General features: G+C 49.0%; 1 protein-coding gene and 1 long non-coding RNA gene across 2 annotated transcripts; both read right to left on the bottom strand.

The window, feature by feature from the left end:
- Positions 1-3332: 3332 nt before the first annotated feature.
- Positions 3333-6746, bottom strand: LOC121671740. Its single transcript, XR_006018589.1, has 2 exons — positions 5177-6746; positions 3333-4678 (listed from the first exon to the last, which is right to left on the bottom strand). It is a non-coding gene; the product is annotated as an uncharacterized LOC121671740 (long non-coding RNA).
- A 12-nt stretch (positions 6747-6758) lies between these two features.
- SHH (sonic hedgehog signaling molecule) lies at positions 6759-16668 on the bottom strand. The gene is made up of 3 exons (XM_042043902.1): positions 16104-16668; positions 11104-11365; positions 6759-7576 (listed from the first exon to the last, which is right to left on the bottom strand). Exons 1-3 carry the CDS (start codon positions 16410-16412, stop codon positions 6870-6872), a joined length of 1278 nt encoding a protein of 425 aa, XP_041899836.1. The 5' UTR covers positions 16413-16668; the 3' UTR covers positions 6759-6869.
- Between the last annotated feature and the right edge of the window lie 2248 nt (positions 16669-18916).

Here is an 18916-nt window from a genome sequence, read left to right as displayed (position 1 = left end):
AAGTGCAGCTGAAAGTTCCTGAGTACATGGGTTAAACCTCATTGCACTCTGGATCAAAGACTGACTGGTATTTCGTGCCTCCTCCTGCACTGTTGTGTAGTGACAAAGTTCCTGGTGACTTTAGTGGGAGAGAGGCTGTGTCCTGGGAGACAAAACTTAATTGAGTGTAATACCACAGGGCACATAAAGTAGGACAACACAGTCTGACCTCATTTTGCCCATCCATAACCCTACTGACATCACTGGGAGCTGCACTTATGCAGTCAGGGGATGACATTTGCCCACTCTTGGCTGCTCTAGGAAATTCTTACTTGCCTGATAAATTCTATTATTTAATGGTGCAATATGAGAGTGATGGATACACCAGGTAAAGCTGAGCAAACACAGCTCAGCTCCCTGCCTGTTTGAAGTTCTGGAAAGACTTCTTTTGACGCTGATGGTTGTTGGATTGAGCCCACAGTACACAGTGATTCATAATAATTTTCCTCAATGAAAGCAACCAGGTTGGTTTGTTGTTATTTGTGGGATCACATACTCATTATTTGCTACTATTTGAATGGCAGTTGGACTTTCTGATGCCTGTGAACCCCGTAGCTTCCACTGGTGTTAGCACAAAATGGTTATTCACACAAATACTGTGCCAGAACAGACTTGTTTGATACTGTACATTTATTACGCTCCTGTTTCCAGAAAAACTTTGCTGAGTAGAAAGGGCATCATTTGGCAAAGCCAACAAAGCTTACACCAAACCAGTGACTATTCCAAGAGAATTGTTCATGAGCAATCCTGAGACTAATATTTATTTGCATTCATCCCTGTCTAATAATTAAAACCAGTTCTTACTGCTGTAGAAAACAGGATGGGGCTGACTTAAAAGGAAGATGTGAGATGGGTGAGTGAGGTTGCAGCTCGCTGCTCAGGGCAGGCTGCAGAAGCAGCAGCAGAGCTTGGCAGAGCTCTGAATGTCCCAGATTTTGAGCCTGAGATTTCTTAAAACTAATCTTGTTTTAACTCTTTGGTCTCCATCCTCTCAGAATAAATGCAAAGAGAATATAAAGGAAGATTCTTGATAGATGGGATGCAATGCTGCTGTATTTAGGAAAACTGTTAGCTGATTGAACAATGCCAGTCCTCAGAGGGATGGAGCCCCTCCATCCTTGCAGACATGTGGGACCCGACAGAGGGTGGCCTCCAGCAGCTTGCTCTAAGCTGGCCTGGGCTGAGATGAGAGCTGGGACCACCAGAGGCTGCTTACAGCCTAAACTGCTCAAAACAAAAGCGCATGAAATGCTTTAATGCTCCAAACTAGCCAAAGCCTGAGCTGCCTGAGCTGTATCCTGCTCGTAAATAAGCTTCCTCCACCCAGGGAAACCCTATGACAGATCTGTGACACAGTGTCTGTCTGTCATGAGACCAAAAGGATGTTGCTGTAATTGCACACAGACGTAGCATCCACTCCCTTGCAGCGAATGCCACCAAAAGACTCAAAACTTGGAATGATACAGCATTCCCAAGGATATTTTCCTGTGAGTACATCCCCTTTTCAAGGGGGCATCCTGGTGTCCCAGGGGTCTGGTCCAAGGCAAGCTCTGCCCCAGAGATGGGGTGAAGAAGAAGGGGTCCCTGTGCCATTCCCAGAGTCCAGCGAGCTGGGCAGATCTGCATGGTGTTCTCACAGCATCCCTGCTCCCCTGTCCATGTCCAAGCCCTCCTGCCCTTGGGCAGCAGCCAGATGTGAGTTTGGTGGCCAAGGAACCCTCCACAGTCACGCCACACAGAGCATCCCTTGTCACCTCTCCTCCTCAGTAATACAAACGGACATTTGTTCACACCGAACTGAGCAAATCTAATATTTATTTCACATTTAGGACACAGGACATCAAAACAAATATTTTTACCCCAAAAAGATTTCCTGACCTTGTGGTTTCACTCCTGATTTGCAGCAATATTTGTCTGAAGAGATGTCTTGCTCTCACTTAAAAATGAAAGGAAAAGAAGTTATAAAGGATCCTGCACTCAGCTTTAAGGTGCACAATTGCCTGTGCACCCAGATCACCTCAGGATGCCACTCTTGATTTCACTGGAACCAGGACAAGACCATTAAACTCGTATTTTCCTGGATTTGTTCACTATTTTTCATCCCTGAAAACCAAAATTACTTAAATATGTAAGCCTAAACACCCCAAATGCAAAGCATTAAAAATTATATTTAACAATCTTGGCACAAACAGACCTCCTATCAAATCTGAGACAGCCCCATCGCTTGTAAAGATGCATTTTTTAAAGATGATTTTTTCCCTTTCAGCCTGCAGAGGCCAAGGATCACATTAACACTGCTCCTTTGAAAGCTCTGATGGGCTCTGTACATGGAAAATTGACCTTTTTTTCCAGTTAAGTTTGAACTAGTTTTAGGTAGAAACTGCTGAAGAGAGAATTTCAAAAGCTTAAGAAATTCAGTGGTCCCTTATGGATTGCAGTAATGAGTAAGATAAAATGCTCTTTCTGGTTTCCTTCCCCCTGTAATTGAAATAGATGCTGTACTGGGGCTGCAAAACTGCTGCCCAATTATCACCCAACCAGGCTGATTTACATCTGCTCAGCCTCGGCGTGACGTGAAATGCTCAGGAGGGCCAATGTAAACATGTTTATATCCTGATAGGATATGCTGAGCTCCTAATATCAGGATAATAATATTTTATCTGTATACATATATGTGCATATATATGTCTAACCATCCAGCTAGGCAACCTTTCCCATGTGAGGGCACAAAGAGCTGCTGGCTGAGGCACAGCACAGCTACTTGGCTGTGAAAGACCTGGTTCACCCCAGTGCTTGGCTTGGATTTTGGTTGCACTGTGGATGTGATCCTCTTTTAGTGGCCCATCCAAGCTTCCCTTTGGAGGGTTTCCCTGGTGTCTGAGCACCAGGGCCCTGCTTGAACTATTGGTCAGGTAAACACAAACTACTCCCAGTCTCATTAGGGTCATTTCTCACGTTCGCTTGGGTGAGGGAGGTGGAGAGGACAAGCAGCTGCTGCTGGGCTGCCCTTCAGGGCACCTCTGGCCTCCCCGCAGAACCCTTCCAAATGAGTTGGCTTTGCAAAGCCATGCAGTATTTCACAGGTAAATGACAGACTGTCTACGTGGCTGTAGGTGGGAGGAGAGGGATGTTGTGACCACCACATGAAGCGGCACCAGCACAATTCCTGACATGTTTGAAGAGTCCAATACCAAATCCCACAGGATCCCCACTCTGCGTTTCAATGTCATCAGGGTAAAATCCTCAGAGAGTGTGAGATAGGAATGCCATCACATATCAGACATTTCAGGAAGTCTCTGTAATTTCTTTAATTATTCAGACAACAGAGCACAAGGATAATAGCTTCAAGTACATTCTTATACATTATTTTGACAGTAATAGATACGTATTTAGTCATAAACTATTCTGTAGCCACCACTATGTGTACATTTTATACAAACTATTGCCATACTTGGACCCTGAAAATGGACAGTGACATCTCCTAGATGTTTTGCACAAAGTTATGGCAGTACATCCTTCATATAAGAGCTGTAGCTATGGGTTGGATTGGCCCATCTAAGGAAGCACTTCTAACACACCACTGAGGGGTGATCCTGACGAGAGGCGCCAGAGGGAGAGGTGAAATACAGACATGATGAGAGGAGGACATGAAGCTGCTTGGAATAAGTGCAACGGAGAACATGGCACAGCATTTCTCTGCTCGGTGAAACAGGCTGATCCTGGCCTAAGAGCATCTTAGCTTCTCTCACACCCCAAAGCTCTGAGCTCATCTCGGCCTTTGGGTGAAGATTAAATGAGGCAATGTCTGGTGTGGTCCCATCCAGGCACGTGCCCTGCCCTGACACAAGCTTGGGCTCTGGTCTGATGGCTCTTTTACATCTCAGTTGTGATTTTGACTGAAAGCCCTCAAGCCAGTGGCTTTAAGTTTGATCATTGACATCCCTAAACACCTCCACCACCCAACCTCTGGAGAAGGGACCTTCCAACACGGTCATTTCTTTGAGTGCAAAGGCCTTAAAAAAGGTCAACCACCTCTCAGAGACACAGTAAGAGAGCTCAGACACCCAGACGCTGCTGTACTAAGGCCAGACTCTTACAGCAGAGACTCATTTGTTCCACGATCACATTCTCACATGCCCCAAATAAGCTGGGTTTGCAGCCCCCAGCACATCCCAAAGACAGGGCGGTGGCAGAGTCCGAGCTGGGGTGGGCAGCAAGCCCTCAGCACCCACCAGGCAGTCCACAGTCCCCCGTGATGCCTCATGTCGGGTGGGCATGGGGTGGCTTGGTTCCTCTCCTGGCGCTGCAGTACGCTGTGGTCACTCCGAAGTCTCATCAGCCTGGCCATGTCCGATCTTTGGAGGCTGGAAGTGGGCCTGGACTAGAGGTTGACAGGAAGAAGAGACCACATCCATCTGTTGGGGCTTGACACAGCAGTGCTCATGCATGGGGCTCGGCCATCAGCTCCTGACAGTGCTCCAGAAACTCCTAGGATTTCAGCGTGGAAGAGCACTGTCTACACTCTCTGGAGATGGCCCCAGGCAGGGGCATTCCGGGAGGCCTTGGAGCTGCCGTCCATCCCGGCAGAGAACATGGCTGTTTCTCTGGAGCAAAAGGCCTGGTGGATGAACATCCTAGACTGGTGAGTAATGGAAACCAAAGAAAAGGTGAGAAGACATTCAAGGCAAGCTCCCTTCCAGCACGGTCCCGTCGCAGACGCGCACACACATGCACACACAATGTTTTGCAAAATTTTTAAAGGGATCCTGGAAACCCTCCATGGAGGAGCACACGGTGCAGCAGAACCTCACTGATCAGCACCTGTCAAGGATGATCCCCTTGGGGTGGGTTGGGGCTGGGACCAGGCAGGGGACGCAGCGCTGGCCGCACCACTCAGCTCCTAAAACACATCTCCAGCACATTCACCCATGGGTGGCTTGGGACGGACTCCTGCGTTACAGCTAAGGAATGTCTCTCAGGATAAATGAACAAATATTTATCCTTTTGTTTGTTTTGCAAAGGGCGTTTGGTCTGTTCTCAGTGGCCCCAAGCCCTGTGCTGTTATTCAAAGCGGCCAGTGAAATCTGGTGGCCATCTCCTTCTTCCAGCATCAGCCACATGAATCCCTCTAACTCACCAAAGTCAATGTCTCTCCCTCAGGTTTCCATCTTCTGGGCACCCAAATTGAAGCCCACTGAAATCCCGGTGTTGTCCCAAGGTGAAGACAGCTGCCTGCCTTCACATTAACGTGCTTCAAAGGGAAAACTTGCTTTAACGTCCTCAGAAATCAATTTTAAGAGCCATCCACAGTCTCCAGACCAGACTGGGAAGTGGACATGGAGCCGGTGCTGGAGCTGGAAGAGAGGAGCATCACCTGAGCGCGGATGGGGAGCCAGGGCTCTGGCAAAGGAAAACCCGTCTGCCGGTCGCTCGTGCAAATAAGTGAGGTTCTACTGTCAGTACAAGAGATTCCAGGTTATGCACAGATGTGATGGATTCATTTCCTTAATTAAAGTACCAAAATTAAATGTTATAAGCAACACATCTAAATAAAATAACGGGCACTCATTTAGGCATCATAATTCCTAAACCAATAAGCAAAAAGGAAAAAAAAAATGGGATGCACCAGGAACTCTTAGTTATTATATACTAACCAAACTGTGCATGGCACATTTTATTTCTATAAAACTATTAAAACTATTACAAAATATTCAAAAATACATTTTAGTAAATTTACAGCAGTTATTTCTCAATTTATTAATGCAAAACATCCTTTTCCCCCCTCTGTACAAACTACCATCTCCATCGTCACAGAATTGCCGCCATGTGCGCTTTTTAAAAAATATTATTTTCTAATAAACTTTTTCTGAAGTTAAAAATAACAAAGTTTCTTATGGTTTTTGCAAATAAAAAGTTTGTGTAACAGTCTTGACTTCCATGAACATGGCCAAATGGTGTTTTTACAACGCAAAACATGGAAAACAATACAGGAAATGATGTTACATTTGAAACTATTTAAATTAAAATAATATATTCTCATATTTTACACTATTTCAAAAAACGAAATGTGATTCAGTTAAGTATTGATCTCTCAAAAAAATCTAATTTACAATTCTGTGTATAAAAATATAATTTACGGACCCCCATGAAGTTTGTCTTTTTTGTGTGTGTTTGTTTGTTTGTTTGCTTGTTTTTTAGGCTTGCTGAAATGAAGGAGCAATGTAATGGAGAGATGGGAAAGTACAGAATTTTGCTTTCTGAAAGTCAGGACACACATGACATGTAGAAAAATAGACTCTGCGCAGTTTTACTTGGCCTCACAAAATAATTTTTTCCCCTGTGAGTACAGTTCACATGATAATAAATTATCAAAGAAACTATTTAAGGCTCTTGAAGGTCCGGTTCATATCATTTAAAACATCTATTCAAAATACCAAAGAAATAAATATCCAGGAGAGGAGGAAAAAAAAAAAAAAACAACCAACAAACAAAACAAAAGAACAAATAAAAATATATATATATTTATAAACTAAACAGAACAGAACTTCCAGGGGTCTTTGTTTCCCTTAAAGTCTACTTTGGACTGTCCTACTTAATTATTATTATTTTATTATTATTATTTTTAAGTCTTAATCCGTGCTCTCTTTTAAAAATATGTATTTTTTTCTTTTTTTACTCTTTTAGGTTTTTCTTTTCTTTTTTTTTTTTTCCTCTTTTTTTTGTTTTTTTTTTTTTTTTTTTCTCCTTTCTCTCTCTCTCTCTCTCTCTCCCTCTGTGTCTCTGTCTCTCTGCTGGAGCCTGGCGGGTGGCCGGGGTGGCGCAGGGTCCCCTCAGCTGGATGACACCACCATGCCCAGCGGGTGCAGAGAGTCACTATCCAGCACCCAGCTGCCGATGCGGTAGAGGAGCCGAGAGTACCAGTGGATGCCGGGGGTCGGCGGCTCTCCCATCGGGGCGCCCACTGCGGAGGGGCAGAGCGCGGCCAGCACGGCCTGGAGCAGGCGGAAGGGAGCGAAGGCCCAGTGTGCCCAGCTGTGCTCCTCGATGACGGCGTAGCACGAGGCCAGCACGCGGTCGATGAGGATGGTGCCCTGGGCAGTGAGCGGGGCGTAGGCGCCCGAGGCCTCCTCCCGCAGCGACACGCGGTGCACGGCCGCCAGCAGCAGCCGCCGCCCGCCCTCGCCCAGCACGAAGACCCGCTGGCCCGGCCGCACGCGGCTGGCGAACAGCGCCCGGCTGCCGGCGGCCCCGTCCTGCGACTGGTTCTGCTGGGGGGCCACGAAAAGGAGGTGGGCGGCCGTCAGCAGCAGCCGGGCCCGGGGCTGCCGGGTCTCGATGACGTAGAAGAGCTTGTGGGAGCCGTCCTCCCGGTCGAGGAAGGTGAGGAAGTCGCTGTAGAGCAGACGGCCCTCCGTGTCGGCCACCAGCACCCTGTCTCCCGGCCTCAGGTCCTTCACCAGCTTGGTCCCGCCTTGCTCCAGGTGCACCGTGGCCGAGCCAGGGAAGCAGCCCCCAGATTTGGCCGCCACTGAGTTTTCTGTGCGAGGAGAGAGGCACAACAGGGTTAGAGGAGGCGCATGGCAGGCTGGGTCATGGGGGCATGGGGGAACTTATCACTTACCCAGCCACCCCAACCCACCCAAGAAGGTGCAGGACACAGCCCCACTTTCCTCTGAAATTCCTCCATTCTCACCTATGAACACGCCCCATTTGCACTCAGTGGGTCAAGTGAGAATCCCCTTCCTGCCAGCTTTGAGCCAGTGCGTTTCCCTCTAGGTTAGGAGTTACAAGAGTGATTTGTCTCATTAAGGAAGTGAGCCAAAATATTTCCACTGAGAAAACTGTTCCAGAACAAAATCTCTTCTGGAAGAACTTCTCACTTGGCTACTGTTTACCCTGCACTGACACCTGATGCCAGATAACTTGCAGGCTTTCAAAGCCAAGTGGTTTTGCTGGCATAAAGTTTCATCTCTAAGCAAGTGCCTGTGCTCACGATGCTCGGGGTGCCCACTCAGCTCTGACTCAAGGAGAACATCTAGGGTAGCAAACAGCAGGGAACAGGAGGAGGATTTGCCCAATGTGCACACAAATTTTGCCACTGCAAAGCAGCAGCCCGAATTTCCCCAGTTCTACTCCACCATGCTGCACAAGCCCCCATGCTGACTCCAGCCCTCACTGCTCTCCTGCTCAGCAGGAGTGGTGGCTACTGGGGCACATCCCACCCTCATGGCACCCCTGCTTGGCATCTCCAGCACTCTGCTTCACTCCTCTTTCAAAAAAGGGTAAAGTTTCTCCCTCCCCACTAGAAGAAGGATGCTCTTCCCTGTCTCAGGTCTTGCGGTCCCAGAGCAGCCCAACACCTGTGCCAGGCCCAAGTAAATGCCTCCTTCACCTCCTCCAGCTCTTGGGAGTTACTCATTTTAGATACTACATGCTGTCATCAGCTGTTGCTGCTTTCCAGTGCTACTGAGTGGAACAATCTCAGAGTAAAAGAAAGCAAAAGCAACAATGAGACTCTAAGTCTCTCTTGCAAATCACTTTTTGGAAGCCCTGCTGCCTGTGGAGCAGTGGGAAAGCTGTGTTCCAGGCTGGTCTCTGTCTTAACAGAGGGACTTGCAGTGTTCCTAAAAGCTCTGGTTTTCTAAATATTGGGTAATACCCCATAGTATGTCATGGTAGCAAGTGTCTTTGCTACAGCTGTTGAGATTCCCCATCCCTCCCTTGCCTTTCCCTGCTTTCTCCCAGTTACTCCTTATACCAGTTAAGAAACCTGGTGATTTAGCTCCTAAAGATGGACAGATTTTATATTTTGCCTCTGTGGCTGTCACTGAAATTCCTATGATTTAAACAAATCCTTGGAGTGTCTCCTAATGACTTTCTCAGGAAGGACAGGAAGGGTGAAAATTAGACCGTTATTGATTTGCTAATGACTTTATCACTTCTCCTTCAGAAATGAAGCAGCAAGATCTCCAAGGCTTCCCTCTTCAGGGAGGACATGGCAACAAACAAGCTATGTGCTTTATGTGGAGGCCTCTGCTAGCAAACTACACCTTCCTACAAGCCGGCAGTAAAGATCTGGCTAGAGCTCTGTTTGCATATTCAGGGACTTGATGAATAGATGTAGTAGTGTAGCAGCTCTACAAACATGCCAGTGAATTGGCAGAGGTGTGAAAATCTGCTTCTTTGAGCAGTGCTTGTTTGGGTTCTCTAATTAAAATCCAATAAAGGATCAGCATTGTCATTCTGATTCATGTAATAAATGCAGACACTCTTGGAAGAGAGGACACTTCCATTTTTTTCCCAGCTTCTTCCCCCCCTTTTCTCCCCCTCCCTATTTGTTCAGGTGCAGAAACCCTATGTGCCAATTCACACACATACTCTCCAAAAAACCCAGGACCTTCCAAGCACTATTTGCACAGCAGAGCCACTTTTCCAAGGCACTCAAGATCTGTATTTGAATTTTAAATGTAGAAGCTTGCTCTAAATACTTGCTGTAGCGCATTATCAATGTCCCTTTTACCACCCCTGCCTCTCCCTCCTCTGTTCTGGTGACAATAATTCAGGCCTTGGGGGAACTCTTCTTTGCATTCCAGTCTCCTGGATCATACTTTTTGCAAACAGAGATCTAGATAAAGAATCTTCCTGCTGGCATTATGGGATTAATCTTCTCATGAGATGCTCTGTCATGAAACGAGGTTTGGACAGTTTAAGATCAGGCTGAGAGGATGGAATTCAAGCCTGCTCCCTTCAGACTGCCTCGTACAGTCACACGACCCTGCCTGACACCCTCTAAATATTGCCCCCAAGTCCGTGTGTGCCGAATCTCAATGAGCAGCTTGGGGTTGCTCCTCTCCTATGAAACACCCCTGGGGTGGATTAGGAGGCGCTCCTGGGCTAAGGTCATCGCGCACCACAATCGGACACCTTGGGCTACAAAGCCCATCTTGGCTATTGAAAGGGGTATTTCGGATCTCCACACAGCTGACAGTTTTGCAGGGCCTCTTTTCGGCTAGAAAGGACCCAGGAGCTGAACAAAAGCAGTAGCAGGCTCTCAGGACAAAGCCCACATGGGCCAGGAAAGGTGCTCAGCCCCTGGGGAGCTCTGAGCTGTAATGGGGAGAATAAACCCCTCCTGCAGGTGGGCCGGGATGGTTTCCCTGCCGTGCGGCTGCTGGGTTCGAAGCAAACGGCTATATTTAAAGAAAGCCCATTATTTTCTTTTGCAGCCAAGTGTTTCTTGACACATCCAGCAGGTTGCTGGGCTAGAGTATGCTCTTAAAAAGAGCTTTGGATGTCATACAGCTGGATGGAGGGAGGCGGTGGAGCTGGGGGCTGGCACTTGTCAACAGATTTGCTACCCCAAAAAACGAGTCAAGTGTGAAGAAAAGGAACTCTGCGAGTTGGGGATTTCTTGTGAGCTGTTCCCGGGTTGAGACAGCGTGTGGCGTTGTAAGCACAGGGGAGGGGAGGAAAAAAATTATGTGTATGTGTATCCCTGTCTGGGAATTTCCTAGCGGCTACCGCTGAAGGAGGCTGGGGACCACGTTACTTATTTATTTTCCTGGCCGGCTCCCACTCGGAGATTAGCGCTCGCGAGTAAGGCGTGCAGCCAGCGGGGCGGCTGGAGACGGCCACGAGTGTTTGTGTTGAACATGCTCCTTGGATGGGGAAAGCAGTAGATCCCACGGGGGGAGGAGAAGGGTGTGTGGCTGCGACGCAGAGCTCGTGGGAAGGCTGGCCGAGCAAATCACCCAAATAAAAACGCTGTGAAAAACAGTTGCAGCTGGGCTTTTTTTTCCCCCCTTCCCCTTCATTCTTTCCTTTCCCCCACCTCTGCTACGGCGGGGTCACTAAGAGGCGGGGGAAGGCCGGCTGCGCCCTCGGGGCTCCATTCCCATCCCTGCGGGAGCCCCGACGGGGCGGGCCGGGTGATGGGGACCCTGCAGGGACGGGAGGAGGGAGCCCGGCGGCAGACACAGGGCACAGAAGGCTCTGGGGCGCTGAGTCGTGGCCCGGGGGTGTCCGCCCACTTCGACGCGTCCCTGGGCAGGCTGCCCGCCTTACCTGCTTTGACGGAGCAGTGGATGTGCGCCTTGGACTCGTAGTAGACCCAGTCGAAACCAGCCTCGACAGCCAGGCGGGCCAGCATGCCGTACTTGCTGCGGTCCCGGTCCGAGGTGGTGATGTCCACGGCGCGGCCCTCGTAGTGCAGGGACTCCTCGGAGTGGTGGCCGTCCTCGTCCCAGCCCTCGGTAACCCGCAGCTTTACCCCGGGCCACTGGTTCATCACAGAGATCGCCAAGGCGTTCAGTTTGTCCTTGCAGCGCTGCGGGGACACGGGCAGACAGGGAAGGGTCATTGTGGGGGTGCTGCAGCCAGGGGAACACTCCCCCTTCTCTATCTATACCCCCCTGGGCCTCATCCTGCCCTCCCTGCCCAGCCAAAGAGGGGGCATCCCTCCGCTCCCTGCCAAACACACCCCAGGATGGGCTCAGCCAGAACTGAGCATCTTTTCCCCCGCTGCCAGGGAGGGACGGGGAGGCAGGTGAGGAGGAGGAGAGTGAAACCTGGGGATACAGGATGAACAGACGCTGAAACACCACAAATACCCACAGGGACGAAGCCGCCCCCTCACCCGGCACCTGTTGCAGGGACAGGGGGTCCCCCTCCGCCGCACCACCGGCGCTGGGCTGTGAGTGTGGCGGTTCAGAGCCACCTGCACGCAGCAAATTCCCTCTGCTAAGTGCCCTGTGCCTTCCCGAGAGCAAAGTTTCTGCCCAGAACAAACATTCGCCATATATCTCGGAGTCACGAATTCACCCCCGGAATGTCTCTCCTGGTCTTTTCAGCTTAATTCTGTGTTGAAAAGGGTATCAATACATGTTAACAGCCTTTATGTGCTGTAGGGAGGGGTGGTTTATTTTTCTCTCCCTTCGCCCATCACTCATTAGAGCCCTCAAAGCTGCATGGGCTGGGAGCCTTCACTCTGCTTCAAACATACATCGGCGCTCGCCTACAAAGCCGAGCAAATCCATACAATAATATAGCTCTTAGTGGGAAGATGAAAAGCAAGGGAGGGCCAAAGAGGGAAGTTAAGCAAAGCAGGGATGCCATGCAAGATAGGAGCCCTTTTGTGTGGAGTGAAACCCTTCCAACTGCTTGGAGAAAGCACTGCAGGGTTTTTCATCGACCTCCAGAGCCACCAGCCTTCCCTGGGTTGAACTGGGCCCAGCAGCACCAGGGCACGCAGGGACCAAGTAATAAGGGGCACAGGATGGGGGAAAATGAGGAAAAGGGGAGCGGCAGCCCTGGAGGGGAATGAGCTCTAAATGAAACCCTGAAAGTTTTGGGGGGTTTCCCATCTTAGCCAGGCAGGGAATAGACACAGCAGCAGTAGGGGAAAAGGACTCTCAGCCCTACAGAAAGAGAAAATCAGCACCGAAAGCATTGAAAAGTGCTTGACTAAAGGTACAGAGTTAGAAACACACACTTTGCCAGCTTTCTTCCTCCTTTTTGAGAGAAAAACAACCCATGGATATACCCGATGTGGTTGTCTTGATGCAAGTATCCATGTGGCTGAAAGCCACGGTGGGATTCAGTAAGCTGCGCTCCCAACACTTTCACTGGCCTGAGTGCCATGCTTGGCCTTCTGCAGGACCCTTCTCCCCAGTGGGCTCACAGCACACCCAATAGCAGACCACAAAATCCCCCTTTCACAGCTCCCAGGAAGGCAAAGCCCCTCTGACGACGCTACTTTTAGGGACGTGACAAGGTTGCTCAGCAAGAAAGATCCCATGTGTCCACCAACAGCCATGAAAGTGATTCCAGCAACACACAGGTATCCGAGAGATATAATACACAGTCGTGAGCTCACTTTGGACTCTCTGGCCTACCGTTTTATGGAGAGAGACGGGTGTTTGGGTTTCGGCACCGTTCCTGGCAGCAAAGTGCAGCAGCACAAGGAAGTTGATTTATTTTTTTCCCTCTCCCTCTCACACCCGAGTGGATAGATACGCTCCTTCACTGATTTACAGGAGAAGAGGGGCGAAGGATCAAACATGTCAGCTACTGATAAGGCGACAGCACTGCGCGACACGGCGATGTCTTGCCCCGCACGGAGGAGCGGGCGCGGGGGGCGCGGGCAGGGACGCGGACAGCGGTGCGGGCAGCGCCGAGGGGCTCTGGCCGCTCCGGCCCTGCCAGCACCAGTTCCCAGCTTCAGGCGAAATAAAGAAGAAGAAACAGCGTCCTAAAGGACTTTTCTCCCTTTTATACTGCCTGAGCTGGATTGTCAGAGTCAAAAGCCGTGAAGCCCAGACTATTTATTAATTCATTGGGTCGTGTGCCACAAATCAAGCCCAATTCTGTTCAGCCACCGTGAAGCTCAGCAGGGCTGCCTCCACTAACGCTTTGTGTGGAGGCAAAGTTGTTCAACAAGCCCTCTCCTGCCAGCTCCTAATCTCTTCACAAATGAATTGCTTGAAGGAAACACTTAACAGGTACCTGTCAGTGTAAACAACCTGGTGGGCTTCCTAAATGCCAAGTTGATCTCTAAATTCCTCACATCACGCACCGGTTGTGTGCCTGCATTACACGAGATTGCTATTTTATTTCATACAAATTCCAGCTTTATCATACTGACCTGGCCTCCTTATCTCTCTCCCGAATCCAGCCAATGGCCGGGTTGGGGGGAGGAAGGGGAGGAAGGGGGGAGCCCTTAGCAAACTGCTGGTGTCACCTGCAAAGTTGAAAACCTGACTTACCTACCTCTGTTTGCGTTCGCCCCCCCTCCCCTTCTGGAGTTAATATTAACTAGCGGCTAATGCATTCGGCAACCACTCTGCAAGTTTAACGATTCTGTCCATGAAAGATCTCTCCATGGTTGAAGGGCTCCCGAAGCCGGCGTTTAAAGGCTGGGATTTAACGAGAGGTTGCTGGCCGAGGGAGAGAGGGAAGGAGACGAAAGCAAGGCAGGGAGGCCAGCGGCAGGACGGCACCCCGGGTCGCCGGGGAACGGGGGACAAGGGCAACCATTCCGCTTGCTCCCCGGTCCCGCTCCGCTTCCCCGCTCCCTGCCTGGCCCAGGGGTGCCGGAGCCCCGCTCGCTCCCCGACCACGTTCCCCCACCTCGCTCCCCTCTTTGCCGCCGGGTACCCGGCCCTGCGGCCTCCCCGGCCCCGCTGCTCTCAGCCCACCTCCCCCCTTTGTGTCTAAGGCACGGGAACAAGCACTGAAGGAGGGGGGGAAAAGTATTTGTTTTCGTTTCGTTCGTCTGAGGGAAGTTGACAGAAGGTCAGGAGTTCAGACGCTGCCAGCTAATGCAGCGGGAGCGGCCAGCCGCGTAGCCGGCGCGTCGTGCCCCGGGAGAGCCGCGGGGCCGGGGTCAGCACGCAGCCCGCCCCCGGCCCGCAGCCCACCGCTCCCGACCGTGCCCCGGCTCCCCCCGCGCCCGCCGCCCCGCTCCGCTCCTCTCCGCCGCGCACACGCACCGGCGCAGCCGCGCAGGGAGGGATGCGCCGAGCCCCGGCGGGAGCCCGTCTCCCGCGGAGCCGCCGCCGCTGCCGCCGGGCTGCGGAGGGAAGGGTGAAACCCGAGCCGGCGCGATCGATACGCGAGGGGAGTAAGTGGAGCTGAAAATGCGAGAGATGCGGCTCCGGAGGCAGCGGGGGCGGAGGACGGCGGGTGCGCGGAGGGGCGCGGGCAGCGCCCGAGAGGGGACCGGCACCCGCTCCGCTCCGCTCCGCACCCCTGCGCGGGGCGGCGGCGGCGACGGGCGGAGGCGCCGCCGCGCTCTGAGGTGCGGTGCGATTTAAGGTGGTCGGGAGGAGATGGTGGCGGCCGCCGGTCCCTCGCCCCGAGAGACCCGGCAACGTGCGGAAAATCAGGCCGAGGAACGGGGAGAGTTTGGGAAATTCCACCCCCCACCCCCCCTTGCCCGCGTCCACTCCCCGCCTAGTCCTTCCAGGCGAGTCCTGCTCTAGCACTGAAGGTGGGGCTTAAATGTATTAATATTAAAAAAGCGCTGTTGACCTATATTTGGAGGAAACCCATTTCCAGTGTCTAGATTGCATGTAGTTTCTGAAACTCCGGGATTGGCAGAGCAATTGACTTCACCGAGCTCTCTGTTGAGCATGAATAATAATTACGAGGTGACTCTCGGAGCGGTTCTCTCTCACACTCTTTCTCTCTTTCTCTTTCTCTCTCCTTTATCTTTTTTTCTTTTTTTTTTTTCCCCCATAAAATGGTTCCGCAATCCGATTCCACCCGAGATCCAATATTTATCCAGTTGTAAACCTTGTGCCATCAGATTTTTTAAAACAGAAGGTGATGCAATGCCGATAAGTTGCAAGTCCCTCCCCTATGGAAGTACCAAGGCATTGGCGGCGAGCATCCTTAAAGAAATATCAATATATTTACGCTCTGATGGGCACAATTGCAAATGATGGTATTGCAATACGAGCTATATAATACGGAATCAGATGAGGAACGGTCGATCCGGCTTCAGCTGCCTTTTGTGAGTGCACGACTGCATGCCTACTAAATTTAGAATATGCTCGCGAGGAAAACAATAATAATAATGAAGGTTAAAATGAAATGAAGGAGAAAAAAAGAGAAATTAAAGAATATATATATATATAAATCAAGTCAGCAGGAGCAGCAACCACGGACTACGTTTGTAATAATGAGTGGGTGGCCTGGCGGTCACTATACACTTGGGGTCCGCTGAGCTGTATGCAATTCGTTTGATCAAAGTGCATCCTTGGGGACAAATGCAAACAGCAATCACTAACCAAGTTACAGGGAACGCCATGGCACGGTAATGACTGTAAGTATCACACAGATTCCCCCACCGAATATCTGAACACCTCCAGCTCCAGCCCCTGCTAACTTGTCTGGATAGATGGTATTTACATTTAATGGGGAAACTAGCAGAGTTTGGAGGGGCGGGGGGAGGAGGGGGAGAGGGAAAGGGGGGGGCTTTCAAAAATACTAAGACAGATGCGTCCTTTAGGATTGCTCAGAGAGGTTAACAAACACAAATACAGGTATCTCTGTGGCTCTACCTGAGTCATCAGTCTGTCAGCTCCCGTGTTCTCTTCATCCTTAAAAATAATGTCAGGGTTGTAATTTGGGGTTAGTTCTTTAAATCTCTCGGAGTTTCTTGTGATCTTCCCTTCATATCTTCCACTGGCCCCTAGGGTCTTCTCTGCCACATTGGGAATAAACTGCTTATAGGCTAAAGGGGTCAGCTTTTTGGGGTGTCTCCTTTTTCCAATGCCCCTGCCTGGTCCACAAGTCAGCCCAGAGGAGACTAAAAGAGCGCAGATGAAGCCCACCAAGAGAATTCTTGTCAACAGCAGCATTTCGTCCATTGAATCCAATTACTTCAAAGCTCTCTGTGCCTATCCCTGGCTGTCTCTCTAGAGCTCTCTCTCCTCCTATGTCCTTGTCTGCTTTCTGAATCGTATACTATCCACCGATCCCTAGCAAGACAGGTGCTGGAATGGCAGGCTTTAGGTCGCTGATAACGGAACACATCGGAGTTTGGTCGGGAGACAGCAATCGAGAGACAAAAAAAGGGTCTGATTTTAATGGTAGCAAAGCAAGACGCTTGTGAGAGGAGTCTGCCTTTAGTTCTATATTATAGCTGCCAGGGCCGAGAGCTGATTGGCCAAGGCGAGACAAGCTTGTCTTCTGATGTTTTAACCCTCAAAAAGGCAACAAATTCTTGAAAGATTTTTTTTTCCTTTTACCTGAAGGGCTTGGAGCTGAGAGGGGTGGAGATCGTGCTTTCTTGGGATAACATCAATTACACGCTTTTTTTTTTTTTTCTTTTTTCTTTCTTTTTTTTTCTTCTCCTTTTTTTTTTTTTTCAAAAACTTTCTTGGCAGAATGGTACATTTGTCAGCAAGAGGAACAGATGCCTCTCTGAAAGAGGGGAAAAAAATTAAGATTTGCAGGCTGCCTCAGTGCAAGTCAAGTTTGGAAGGGCAGTTGTGGTTAAATAAAATGCCGAATTATCGGGGCGCCGTGAAAATAGGAACGTATTTGGGCAATATTAACGCCCCGGGGGGGAATAATGACATTTCAGAGCGCACCCACCTAAATGGCTTTGTAACAGGTTTCTTGCCCCTGAAAAAGGAGATTGCTCTCCCTCCCAAAGACATACATTTTTAAACACATTCGCCTTTTAGCTGATAAATGACCACTTTAAAAGCAGAAACAGGTCTGATGCGAAGCGGCAGTTAAATGAAGTTAGGCTGTCTGACTTGTGTATCACACAACTGCAGTGTGGCACTTTTTTTTTTTTTTTTTAATAAAATCAGGACTATCACCCAGTTTAAAATAACGTTGTATCTTCTGAAGTGCATGAATAATCAACTGATTAAAAATAGATGCTCTCCTGAGCACGCTGGGGCTATATTCTTTGTTTCTTTGGTCAAAGTCGGAGAGGAGCGTTTTAGACTCTTACACCTCCTTGCGGGGTGTCATTAAGTTTATAAGAAAAGCATAGTGTTGAAAGCATCCGCAAACACAATTAACAGAGATCGATCCAAGCAAAGTGAATGGAAAGGGGATAAGTTTAATGTTAAATTAATTGTTATCTCATGCAGCGTGGCAAGTGATGTCTTTATCCCGATCTCCAAAAGCTACTAATCAGACAAAGGTGTTGAGAGACGAGCAAAATTGCAGAGATGAGGCTGATAGAGCAGGTTAGACAGATCAGCAGAGTCCCATATGAACAAACACTTCTCTGCCTGTAAAGTGCTCATTTGCTTTTGCTCCTAAGAAAATACAACTTGTCCTAGGAGCTAGAAACTTTCAGGAGTTTTTTAGGAGTTCCTAAAAATTCCAGGACGGTGTGCTGAAGTAATTCAAAATCCACTTTCTCATAAAAACAAAACACATCCAAAAAATAAACTTTATTTAAGTTGTGGGATTTAAAAAAAGGAAAAGAAAAAGAAAAGAAAAGAAATTAAAAGAGCTCTTTGGGGTGAACAATTATATGGGAGTTTTCCAGTCTGTGACATGGAGCTGAGTAGTAATCAACTTAACCCTTGTGAAAATGGATTTTTAAATTAGTTTTTAAGTGGTAAAGAACTTGTATATACGTAAACTGTAACAAGCAGGTCAGCATGGACTTTTCAAGGGACCAAGTGGTCTTTTCAGGTAAACTTTAATAAAGAGCCGAAAGAAGTGGTCCGAAGTGATCTCACGCCGACTCTAACTGGTGCTCTTTCATCTTTTTTAGCCTATGTGTTTCTTCTGCTATTTATGTTTCTTTGTGGAGTTTCAGTGAATCATTGATTCTCTTTCCGACCTCTAAATTGAGGAGTTTTAACTTGGAAATGGGTAAAAAGTTAGAAAGTCAGCAGCTTGGCTTCTAGGTTGTTATCAACCAACTTAGCTGCAGAAACAAGCTGTATAACATCTAAATACCTGCTTCATGCTACTAAAAAACAAACTTAAGTTTTATCTCCCTGTCTGCGTGCATGCGAGAAGACAGATACAAGGAATATATAATTTATACAAAAGAGGGTAAGTTCTTTTGATGTGGTTGCTTAAACAGCATGACTTGATATAACAGTTGATTAAACAGCGCCAAGGAATAAAAGCTATTCTTAATGGTGTGGAATACTGCAAAACTTTTACCACCCCTCTTACCTTGTCCCCCTCCCCATGGAAAGAAGACCGATATCCCAGGCACTAGATTGGTGGACATCGCAGTGAAGAAGTCTAGAGAATAAGTATAAACTCCCTCATTATCAGATTGCCATATGTACAAAGCAGTCACCCAAAGATTAACAGGGAAGGAAACGCAAAGAAGGAATTAATTAAATGCAAGTAATAAATGCGCGGGGGGGGGGGGGGGGGG

Source organism: Corvus kubaryi, unplaced genomic scaffold (genome assembly GCF_017639235.1).
Source record: "Corvus kubaryi isolate FWS band 111438036 unplaced genomic scaffold, C.kubaryi_AGA036_p1.0 37398, whole genome shotgun sequence".
Taxonomy (NCBI): Eukaryota; Metazoa; Chordata; class Aves; order Passeriformes; family Corvidae; genus Corvus; species Corvus kubaryi.
The sequence above is the reverse complement of the archived record's forward strand: the minus strand, read 5'-3'. Positions and strand labels throughout refer to the sequence as shown.

What these genes read in the sequence shown, in the direction of transcription:
- SHH (XM_042043902.1), bottom strand. Translation starts at nt 16,412, where the DNA reads ATGGACGAAATGCTGCTGTTGACAAGAATTCTCTTGGTGGGCTTCATC. An exon ending in CTGACAGACTGATGACTCAG is followed by an intron (nt 11,366 to 16,103) that starts GTAGAGCCACAG and finishes GTGTCCCCGCAG; the next exon opens with CGCTGCAAGGACAAACTGAA. An exon ending in CCACTGCTCCGTCAAAGCAG is followed by an intron (nt 7,577 to 11,103) that starts GTAAGGCGGGCA and finishes CTCCTCGCACAG; the next exon opens with AAAACTCAGTGGCGGCCAAA.